The following is a 12,313-nucleotide window of genomic DNA, read 5'->3' on the forward strand; positions in this document are numbered from 1 at the left end:
TGATCCGACCAACTGATCTCGCTAGCGGATAAACATTGTACCTTGGCACAGTTAGAAAATAGTAAATCTAGGGTGTGACCCCCTATATGTGTTGGTCCACTATTCTGCAACTGTAATCCTAGGGTGGATAAATCAGCAAGTTTCTGGGTGCGTGGGGTTATCTACATGAACATTAAAATCACCGAGAAGGATAAAATCTTCTTTGGCTTTAAAATACGGGGCTAGTAGCTCCAGGAGGGAGAGGGTGAAACCCGGATAGGGTCCTGGGGGGCGATAAACTAAAGCTCCTTTCCAAAAGGTTCTAGCAGCTGAACTAATTTTAAAAATCATAGTTTCCAATAGTGGGCTGTGCCTTTGTTCCAATATCGTGACCTTCAAGTCCTCTTTATACATGATGGCCAAGCCTCCACCTGTTTTTTCAGGACGATCTAAGTTTAGGAACTTATAGCCTAAAGGAACCCCTAATGTTATCACTGGGACTGTATGGGGTTTCAGCCAGGTTTCTGTTAGGAAACATAAATCTGGCTGCAACGTATGTACAAGGTCCCATACCTCATGGTGATGCTTGGGCAAGGAGCGAACATTCAGAAGGAAACTTTTTAGGCCACCTATTTGTGTGAATTTCGCTTTATTTTCCTTGTTAGTGGGGTTAGCGAGAGATGATTGAAAGTGGCAGTTTATACATGAAAAGAGGCCCTCTGGACATGGCCAGGATTCTCTCATACAGCCTACCTGAGGTGTAGATCGTAGATTTAATAGAGCCTGGGCAGTGTACGTGATAGAATTAGTCCCTGAAGATGAAGGGTCCAGATGATGAGTGCCCATTGCCCCCTTGCCCTGTCCTGTCGCGGACGGGCAGCTCTTTGGCTGCTCTTCGGCGTGTCTTCGGCTGCGGCTGAGGAAAGGATAAGCAAAAGCTAAGGCATGCCCAGGTTACAATTATGTAGACGCTCCAGCATGTTCTGCTGGACCCATATTATATTCTTGGGGATTACAATATTGAATACACCTTCTGTGCTGTGTACAGCAATTAGACCCTCCACACTGTGAATCATGTAGGCCTGGTAAGGAGAAAGACAGGACGCCACAAAGACTGAGTTCCACCTGGATGTTCTCTTTTACAGTCATCCCCTATATGAGTAATGTCCAGTTGAGGTCAGAATCCTCTGAAATGGTCTATATCAATGTCCTCCTCCGTGTTAGCCCTATGCCTCAGATCAGTTTATACATTAGGTGCAAGCCCTCTTTGGCATTGAATGGCTTGGTTTATATGAATAGGCGATTAGTGTTTTTTTTAACAGTACCTGCATGTCCTATGACAGGTTTGGTCTGGTAAACTAAAAGCTATAAAAAAGTGTTTAATCTGGATCATCAAGAGCATATAACTGTCATTAACTCCACACTGATTACAGTCGGCCATGGCAGAGTCCAATTTTGGTGATTTCTGTAGCATTTGGGTCACACTGTTGGCATACTTTTCCACAGTGTAGTTCCCGTACATCCGGGAGGGCACTGTGTCTCAATTCTAGCATATGAGTTTGTCACAGGTTAGACAGAATCTTGGATGACCCACCCTCTGTTGTCTTTCTGGGAGTCTGCTGTAATGGGGACATCTTCTTTTACCATCACTGAATGTCTGATAGTTGTAATGGACTTAGACCTCTTGCTAAGGGCAGTTGTCAGCAGGGTGCACGCACCTGCAGTGAGTACGAGATGGATGACTATGGGCCGTCCACGGAAAAATATCCAACGGGATTTATATTTCAGCAGACGGGATATCCATCACCTTTGTGACTGAGTAACCCATCGGCCAATTTCTAAATCAGGCCCTATGTATCTTCTTATCAGGCCATCACCCTATTATTGCAGCACTGTCTCAGTTCTGCTGAGTCTATAACTCAGCTGACAGTCTTTTAAGGTTCCTCTGCTCCTCTGGAAGAGGCGGCATTTGAATTAAAGAGGAAGGGTAGGCGATTCTACAGAGGGCATAATCAACAATTTATGCATGTTCTTTAACCAGTAGTATAATAACGCTATCAAGCTTTACTTGTATTCAAGTGACCCTTTATTTTACAGGTATGAAAGAAATCAGAAAACTCATTTTTACTAACATTCCTGCAACTTCTGTAATACAGCAACACTGACGCTAGGCCCCTAAGAATGTTTTCAAGGCTTATGTGTTTACTAAATTCATGTCAACCTGCAAAAACATTGTTACTTTGTTCTCAAGGATGTTCCTGTTATAAGAAACAATGTGTCTGCAAGAACGGCAAATTACTGACCCTCAGATTAATGTTTGGGTTAATATTTCATTTTGCAGTGCTTCAGCGGGCAGGAAGAAATCCATCTCGAAGGACTCTGAGCAAGTACTGGACAACAAAAACAAAAGAGCTGAATTTTGATGATTTTTGCACGATAGTAAAGAATGAAACACCAATCACAAATGCAGAACTGCTGAAAGCCTTCAAAAAGATTGATGTGAATAACAAAGGTTACATTTCACATTCTGATCTTCAAAAGATCCTAACAACAGTGAGTATGATTACGATTCACCTTGTTTTTATTTTTAGGTCAATATTTTGTGTGCATTATTATTTAACGACAAGTGCTCCACTACGGTCTTCAAAAACATGCAGTATAGGTAGGTGTACGGCTCTTGACCTGCGAGACGTGGACTCGATCATGGGATTCACCACTCCTTGTTAGTTTAAGTGTTGTGGCAGGGTGCAGGTATTGCATTAGCGTCATAAAGGTGGGTCATAAGTACTTAGTTCCAAGAAATTTGACCTTTGCTTCTTATAGAAAAAGATCACTTTGTTGATGTTGATTGTGAACTTTGTTGTAAGTAATGCACACTGATTATTTATTTTCAAACCAGGGTTTTTTGTATGCCACTTTATGACATTTTCATTAGGTAGAGGAATGTCAACATTCATTTTAAATTGTGAGGCCCCTAGCTTGTTGGATCCAATACTACAGATAAGACCAATGTGTCCCCTCCTTATCCACTTCTGTTTTCTCCTAGTCTCCACATTCTCAACTATTTTTGTAACTTTAGACAAAAAACACTTGCTTGTCCTAGCCCATTCATTTGTCCATTTTACTCCAGCCCATCATCAGCTAAATAATAGAAAATTGTTCCATCCTTATTCCCCATGTTTTCTGATCTTTGAAGGGGCATCCTAAATCTCAGATATTGGTTTCTTGCACCTATCTCGATTACAGAATGCACTATATCTGTTATATGTGTTGCATATATCCCCTTATCCTTCTTGTTATTTTTTTATAGTATCTTGTTCTATTCATAATTAAACTAAACTGCAACAAGGCATAGTTCCCCGATTCAGTTCTAAGTGTTCTATTGGTCCCAGAAAAACCTGCTTGGGGTCCAATCCTAGCTGCCATCTCACCAGTGTCTAAGTCATGATATTACAGAGCTTTTAGAACTCAGCACAGCTTGAAGACATTTGTAGAAATACTTCCATTGTAGTTAAAAATCTTATACAGTTAGCAGACATCCTAAAACGGCTCATCATCCCAAAGCTCAGTGTCCCCTTGTCAACTTGTGTCTTATTTTATTCTTCTGGCACACTCATGATGACACCCAATCCTGAATAGCTGCCTAACGTGTTAGATGTGTTCATGATCCTCAGGCCTGACTATTGTGGGTGTCTTGTGCTGTTGAGTGCCCACAGAGTACTTTTAAGTGTAAAATACATTTGCAGACAATATTTAGCCTTTTAAGACCCTGAACTGCTATCCTTATTCTGGGACATTAAATCCTTTTCTATATCCAATAGGTGTAAAGCTAGAAGTTCTGCTATCCTATCAGACCGACCAACACAGGAGGAAGAGATTTCAAATTTTGCACTGTGGACTTGTGCGGCATAAAGCCACTTAGGTTTGGAGTACCACTGGCTCAACCACTTCCAGGTGTAGCCTTAATAAGGTTTCAAGATTTAACAGAGAAATTAGCAGTAGCAGGAACACAGCTCAAGCGTTTTTTTCTGCTGTTGATATGACTTTAATTACAGCTTCTTTGAGGTCTTTGAGCATGGTCCATTTCAGCCCATCAGCCAATGCCCATGTACCATCTGTAATAATCTGCAAACACACATTTTATGCAAGCATCCTCTTCTGTATACTTACTGCTTGTCTTCCTGTTCCTAAGGAAGATTCCTAGGAAGCCTGACCAGGCGTTTGAGGGCATACCTTGTATTTTTTTATTATTCATTGGAGACTGACACACTTGACTTGTAGTAATTGTTCCCATTTCAGAGGTAAAGGATCCTGAATTTGGTTGATTTTTTCACTACATGGGTTTCGTTTTTTGTTATTGTGTAATGGTTGGAGGGCGCAAACCCCAACACTCTGATCCCTCTATCTTGATGGTTTTTGTTTTCATTGGAATATTCTGCATTCATGACTATCCATGAAAAGCCTAGGATACAGAACCAGGTTTAAAGAATATGAACAATTTGTCTGATGAATTCCTTGCAGCAGTACAAGCACTTGTCACTCTTTGTGATTCTGGGCCTGAAGCGGGTGAAGAAATGGTATGCCCCTAAGTAAGGCTTTCTGTGCTCGCTCTAACCCTATTCACATCTTTTAATTCTATTAAGTCAATTAACTCATTTAAAATTGTTCTTTTATATATTTTTCCAAATTAACCTCCAGCTTTACCTTCATTACTAAAATTGCCTCTAACATTCTTTCAGGGGCATTGGCATGTCTACCCTCTCTCTCCCATGGATAACTACCATCTGGTTGTTTGTTATAATAGAAGCTTGTTTGTTTAGAACTACCCATACCTCTCTTTTATGCTTTACTGGTATCATCGGGTGTCTAAGGTATGCATTTTGTGTATGCACAAAAAGGAGGGGGTACCCCTGACTAGAGTTCCTAATTCGGGATATGCAGATAAGTTTGAAAAAACAGGTAATTAGGAACAATATTTAGTGAATGAACAAAACCTGACATCAGACAGTAATAAATCTGGTTAAACACCATGCATGGTACAAAAATATATATTTTTTATTATTTTGTTTAGAGATTTCTTTATAGTTAAAAGGCACACAATTTGATGTCTCCTCTATATATGTGACATTTGATCTACATATATCATATGCTAAACTGTTTGGTTCATTTCTGATACAGTTTATGACATTTCACAAATTGAAGACTATAGAGGTGGTGCTGATCATTTGCAATCTAAAAACATGGCTAGATGTTACAACAACTACGCGCGTTTCGGCTGAGAGCCTTCATCAGGAAGCCATGAAATTCCCAAGTGAACCTATGCAAACAGAAAAATACATTACATGTCAGTGTCAGTGTTGTCCTATTTATACAAGTGGTCAAAAAAACATACAGTGTAATTTATTACAAATTTGTGGTTAAAATCACAAACGAAAAAGTCCTGAAATTGCTCAAGCTTGTCCTGCTATATACAAATCCACATACATCCTAACTAGTTGTGCATACATATGAACATATGGATGAACATCCTAACTGGTTATACATGAGAATATCTACATAAGTATATACATCATACTGCACGATCTTTCTATCCATGCTGGATATATATAACAATATGTACGTCCTAGCTGTTTTTGCATAAATGTGGGCATACATATTGAGCGACCTGATGGATTATTTATACGGAGAAAGTGTGGCATCCAAATATGTACAGTAAATATATGTAGAAAATGGTGCACATCCTGGCTGTCTTTCCATTAACGAATACCATATTATCAGGAGATTATTGAGACAGATTGGAAGTGGGAACAGAGACTAGGAAGTCCTATGGGAATGTGTACTTCCCAGGCACTGAGATATGAATGAGGAATGTGTGGAACACAAATGGATGGCAGGGAAAAGTATCCAATGAAGGGGCCTACTGGTAATGAACATGTTAAGTGAAAAACACACAGGCAGACAAGGTCCCAAGACTAATTAAGTACCGTTATTTGATCGAATTCAAAAGTTGAAGAGACCTCTGGTCACGGCGGTCCAAAAAGGACTGATAGAAATAATAGAAATTCTAATGCAAAAAGGAGAAGGATAAATATGAAAATATTGCACTAGAATGCGATGTCCTAACTGATAATTAGCAGGAGAAGATAGTATCTTAGATAGATACCTGAAATTGTGGTCTGTCGCAATGAGCCGTATTACATAATTAGCGTTCTCGGGAGGAGCCCAGGGTGGAAGAGGGATTATGATGAGGTGAACTGGAGTGCCTGTGAATGAAGACAAGCGCGTTTTAGGCAGGATGTGCGAATAGCACGGACAGGGTAGGGAAACGGGAATGGAGGGGAGGGGAGGGAGGGGAAAAGGAAAAGCGCGGGGGGGAGAGAGAAAGAGAGAGGACCGGAGGGGAAGGGAAGGGGGAGAGAGGGGGGTAGGAGAAGGAGGGGTGAAGGGTAACAAAGGGTGGAAGGGCGAAGGGAAGGGCGTAGGCTCGTGATACCTGAGGCGGCAGTCCGTCCAGAATGTTAATGGTGGGGATCTGGAGGTCGGGTACTTCTTTTGATTCGGTACATCCAAAGCGGTGTCCAAGTAAAAACAATCTGGAACCGAAGGGGTGATGGACAGGGTATTAACAGAGCGCGGTATCGAATAGAGCTGCATAGCATGGCAGTCGAGGAGCTGGGGGATTATGGTGTGTCAAGGCTGACACGAGGGAAATTACCTTAAGTTAGAGTCCCGCCTGCCTTCCAATAGTGGAGTCTTCCAGCGTCAGTCGGTCGGACCCGATCGGTAATTGCCAGGGAAGTGCCGATGTTTATGAAGGCACGAAGCTTGCGCGATTGAGCCAATGGCTGGACAGAGGTGGAGTGACACGAATTACTTAAAGGAAATAAAGGAAGGGCTATGCGTGATGTGGAAGCTGTGTGCCTAAACTATGGCAGACATGTTGAAAAGGAGTGCGTGGGTGAAAAAAGGAGGCGGGCAAGCAGGAAGCGGGGGGCGGGTGTAGTACCTGGAAAACAGAACGAGGATGGAAGAAGGGAAGGTGCAGGGGCAGGGATACTGGTATTAATGGCATAACAGTTGTTTAGCCATAATTATATTTGAGAACCTGATCCCAGGGTATTTCATTGTTCATGCCTTTGGTATATGTGTCCAGACTAAAAATCCAGTACACTTCTCTGCATTTGCGCACTTGTGTACTTTGTGCACCTGCTGATTTACGTATTTTTTCAAGTATGTACCAGCGAATGTCATTAGGGTTGTGTTTGGCTTCCGAATAGTGTTTTACTAAAGGGGCCTGCATCTTTCCAGTTCGGATGGCGGATCTGTGCTCTGAGAGACGGGTCGACATCATGCGGGCGGTTTCGCCAACATATCCCAAACCGCAAGGGCATACTAGAAGGTAGACCACATTTGTGGTTTTGCAGTTGGTGAGAGTTTGGGATATGAGTGGTCTGTTATTAAAGGTCCATTCCTTTGTCTCTATAGCAAAGTCACAGGCAGTGCATGTAAGGCATTTGTAATTGCCTACAACAGGCATCATGTCAGTGAGGGCTCTTTGTGTGGCAGAAGTTTGTTTAGGCTCCATCCTTGATCGTACCACCAAATCTTTTAAATTTTTGTTTTTCCTGTATGCAAAAACAGGTTTGGGGAGCTGGTGTTCTTTGGGTTTGGTGGCGTTCAGGATGTGCCAATTTGAAAAGACTATTTGCTGAAGTTTCGCATTCATGGTAGAATGTCTTGTTACAAAGACCATTTTGGAGTTAGGTTCTTTGGTGCGAGGTGTTAGTAGGTGTTGTCTGTCAAAGAACCTTGCTCTTTTGTAAGAGTCACGGACTAGTCGCTTGGGGTACCCTCGAGCTATGAATTTGTTTTTCATCTCGGCCGCCCTTTTGTCAAAGTCTGTCACAGAGGAACAGTTCCTTCGAACTCGAAGGAACTGGCCAAACGGAATACTTGATTTTTGGGTCTTGGGGTGGTAACTGGTGTAGTGTAAAAGTGTATTGCGAGCAGTTGGCTTCACATACAGATCTACATGAAGATGGTTGTTATTGCTGATGATGTTAATATCCAAGAATTCTACCTGCGTTTGGCTGGATGTGGCAGTGAAATGTATATTGTCATCGCATAGATTTAGCCAAGACACAAAGGTGGAGAGAGGTTCCGTTTCTGAAGTCCAAATAAAGAAAACATCATCTATGTAGCGAGCCCAGTGTGTAACGGACTCGCTAAAAGGGGCAACATCATTGTAGATGAATTTTGATTCATACTCCGCCATATATATTGGCTACTGTGGGTGCACACGAAGCCCCCATGCTTACACCCTTTGTCTGTTGGTAAAGGGAGCCATTAAACTCGAAGGTATTTTCTGATAGGACTATTCTAAGACAGTCAAGTACGAAAGTTTTAGGACAGTCTATTTCGTGTGTGTCTATAAACCAGGAAACAGCAGAGATTGCACCTGGTTGGGGAATGTTGGAATAGAGGGCCTCTATATCCATAGTGACCAGCCATTGGTTCTCTGGGTTGAATGACAGCGATTCCACTAGATTGATAATATCCCTAGTGTCCTTGATGTGGGAAGGAGTACTAAAAGATTTGGTGGTACGATCAAGGATGGAGCCTAAACAAACCTCTGCCACACAAAGAGCCCTCACTGACATGATGCCTGTTGTAGGCAATTACAAATGCCTTACATGCACTGCCTGTGACTTTGCTATAGAGACAAAGGAATGGACCTTTAATAACAGACCACTCATATCCCAAACTCTCACCAACTGCAAAACCACAAATGTGGTCTACCTTCTAGTATGCCCTTGCGGTTTGGGATATGTTGGCGAAACCGCCCGCATGATGTCGACCCGTCTCTCAGAGCACAGATCCGCCATCCGAACTGGAAAGATGCAGGCCCCTTTAGTAAAACACTATTCGGAAGCCAAACACAACCCTAATGACATTCGCTGGTACATACTTGAAAAAATACGTAAATCAACAGGTGCACAAAGTACACAAGTGCGCAAATGCAGAGAAGTGTACTGGATTTTTAGTCTGGACACATATACCAAAGGCATGAACAATGAAATACCGTGGGATCAGGTTCTCAAATATAATTATGGCTAAACGACTGTTATGCCATTAATACCAGTATCCCTGCCCCTGCACCTTCCCTTCTTCCATCCTCGTTCTGTTTTCCAGGTACTACACCCGCCCCCCGCTTCCTGCTTGCCCGCCTCCCTTTTTCACCCACGCACTCCGTTTCAACATGTCTGCCATAGTTTAGGCACACAGCTTCCACATCACGCATAGCCCTTCCTTTATTTCCTTTAAGTAATTCGTGTCACTCCACCTCTGTCCAGCCATTGGCTCAATCGCGCAAGCTTCGTGCCTTCATAAACATCGGCACTTCCCTGGCAATTACCGATCGGGTCCGACCGACTGACGCTGGAAGACTCCACTATTGGAAGGCAGGCGGGACTCTAACTTAAGGTAATTTCCCTCGTGTCAGCCTTGACACACCATAATCCCCCAGCTCCTCGACTGCCATGCTATGCAGCTCTATTCGATACCGCGCTCTGTTAATACCCTGTCCATCACCCCTTCGGTTCCAGATTGTTTTTACTTGGACACCGCTTTGGATGTACCGAATCAAAAGAAGTACCCGACCTCCAGATCCCCACCATTAACATTCTGGACGGACTGCCGCCTCAGGTATCACGCGCCTACGCCCTTCCCTTCGCCCTTCCACCCTTTGTTACCCTTCACCCCTCCTTCTCCTGCCCCCCTCTCTCCCCCTTCCCTTCCCCTCCGGTCCTCTCTCTTTCTCTCTCCCCCCGCGCTTTTCCTTTTCCCCTCCCTCCCCTCCCCTCCATTCCCGTTTCCCTACCCTGTCCGTGCTATTTGCACATCCAGCCTAAAACGCGCTTGTCTTCATTCACAGGCACTCCAGTTCACCTCATCATAATCCCTCTTCCACCCTGGGCTCCTCCCGAGAACGCTAATTATGTAATACGGCTCATTGCGACAGACCACAATTTCAGGTATCTATCTAAGATACTATCTTCTCCTGCTAATTATCAGTCAGGACATCGCGTTCTAGTGCAATATTTTCATATTTATCCTTCTCCTTTTTGCATTAGAATTTCTATTATTTCTATCAGTCCTTTTTGGACCGCCGTGACCAGAGGTCTCTTCAACTTTTGAATTCGATCAAATAAAGGTACTAAATTAGTCTTGGGACCCTGTCTGCCTGTGTGTTTTTCACTTAACATGTTCATTACCAGTAGGCCCCTTCATTGGGTACTTTTCCCTGCCATCCATTTGTGTTCCACACATTCCTCATTCATATCTCAGTGCCTGGGAAGTACACATTCCCATAGGACTTCCTAGTCTCTGTTCCCACTTCCAATCTGTCTCAATAATCTCCTGATAATATGGTATTCGTTAATGGAAAGACAGCCAGGATGTGCACCATTTTCTACATATATTTACTGTACATATTTGGATGCCACACTTTCTCCGTATAAATAATCCATCAGGTCGCTCAATATGTATGCCCACATTTATGCAAAAACAGCTAGGACGTACATATTGTTATATATATCCAACATGGATAGAAAGATCGTGCAGTATGATGTATATACTTATGTAGATATTCTCATGTATAACCAGTTAGGATGTTCATCCATATGTTCATATGTATGCACAACTAGTTAGGATGTATGTGGATTTGTATATAGCAGGACAAGCTTGAGCAATTTCAGGACTTTTTCGTTTGTGATTTTAACCACAAATTTGTAATAAATTACACTGTATGTTTTTTTGACCACTTGTATAAATAGGACAACACTGACACTGACATGTAATGTATTTTTCTGTTTGCATAGGTTCACTTGGGAATTTCATGGCTTCCTGATGAAGGCTCTCAGCCGAAACGCGCGTAGTTGTTGTAACATCTAGCCATGTTTTTAGATTGCAAATGATCAGCACCACCTCTATAGTCTTCAATTTGTGAAATGTCATAAACTGTATCAGAAATGAACCAAACAGTTTAGCATATGATATATGTAGATCAAATGTCACATATATAGAGGAGACATCAAATTGTGTGCCTTTTAACTATAAAGAAATCTCTAAACAAAATAATAAAAAATATATATTTTTGTACCATGCATGGTGTTTAACCAGATTTATTACTGTCTGATGTCAGGTTTTGTCCATTCACTAAATATTGTTCCTAATTACCTGTTTTTTCAAACCTAAGGTATGCATTTTACCAGTCTCTTCCAATTGTGAATGGAAATTTCAGTGCAATTATAGTCATCACTCCACTGAGCTCTGAGAACTTTCCTAAACATTACAGTTTGTCCCTAAAGGGTATTTTTTCTGCAACAGAAATATATCTGGAACAGTTCATGTGACAAATGCAATCAGGTTTGATTTTGTGATAGTAGCCCTTGGTATTCAAAGGCATTAGTCAGGCCTAGTCCACCTGTAATTTCTTTTCCCTACGTGATCCATCTGTTTTCCTTAAGTTTCTTTGACACCCATGTGCCTGGCCTGTTAATAGTGAACAATCCTTTCCCCTTGACCACCAATTTCACCCTGCTTCCCATCCTCCCCGCCCCATATTTCTTCCCTATTAGCATCTGCTGTCGAAACATAAACATACCCAGCCTGAGTTGTCCTGATTTACCATTGCCCAACTACCTAGTGTCTCATTGGTTATCAGTATCCCACCACTAATGCTAATTTCCTTATCTGTTTATTCTTGGCGTCCAATTTCTTCTTTGAAATTCTTTTCCACGTCTATCTCAGCTAAGCTTTAATAACCATTCAAATGATCACCTTTTGAGCTGAACCTTTGCTGATAATAGAAAATATTTTTAGACCATGAATGCAATTTGGATGTCCAATCGTCAGACTGTCCATTCTCCAGGGATTAGTGAACCTACACTCTGACTGAATTCTGACCGAATACTACCAGATCTAGCCTTTGTCTGCAAGAATGTCACAGAACTTTTCAACCTTTTCTTATCGTAAATATTTGGAAAGATTTTTTCCTCAAATGAATATGGTGGTGTTTACTAATGTGTGTAATTCTTGTCTCCCTAGGATGTTGAGTTCTCAAATCATCTTGACCACTATATATGTATATTCAGTTTTCAAGTTATTAAACATGTGCTTCATGAGAATTTGTCTTGAAATAAACGACAAATATATATATTTTATGTATATGATATATATGTTATATATATATCATATATATTGTTTTTATTTTGCGACAAGTTCTCATAAAACACGTTTGAAAACATGTAATATATACATACATAAATACAGC

The 12,313-nt window shown here is 41.7% G+C and overlaps 1 protein-coding gene across 1 annotated transcript in view; it reads left to right on the plus strand.

The window, feature by feature from the left end:
- Nucleotides 1-12,313, plus strand: part of EFCAB7 (EF-hand calcium binding domain 7) — a 413,197-nt gene that overhangs the window by 103,876 nt on the left and 297,008 nt on the right. The window contains 1 exon segment of the mRNA XM_086953570.1: nucleotides 2,321-2,532. Coding sequence (XP_086809696.1) covers nucleotides 2,321-2,532 — 212 coding nt within the window.

Source organism: Lissotriton vulgaris, chromosome 1_1, assembly GCF_964263255.1.
Source record: "Lissotriton vulgaris chromosome 1_1, aLisVul1.2, whole genome shotgun sequence".
Lineage (NCBI taxonomy): Eukaryota > Metazoa > Chordata > Amphibia > Caudata > Salamandridae > Lissotriton > Lissotriton vulgaris.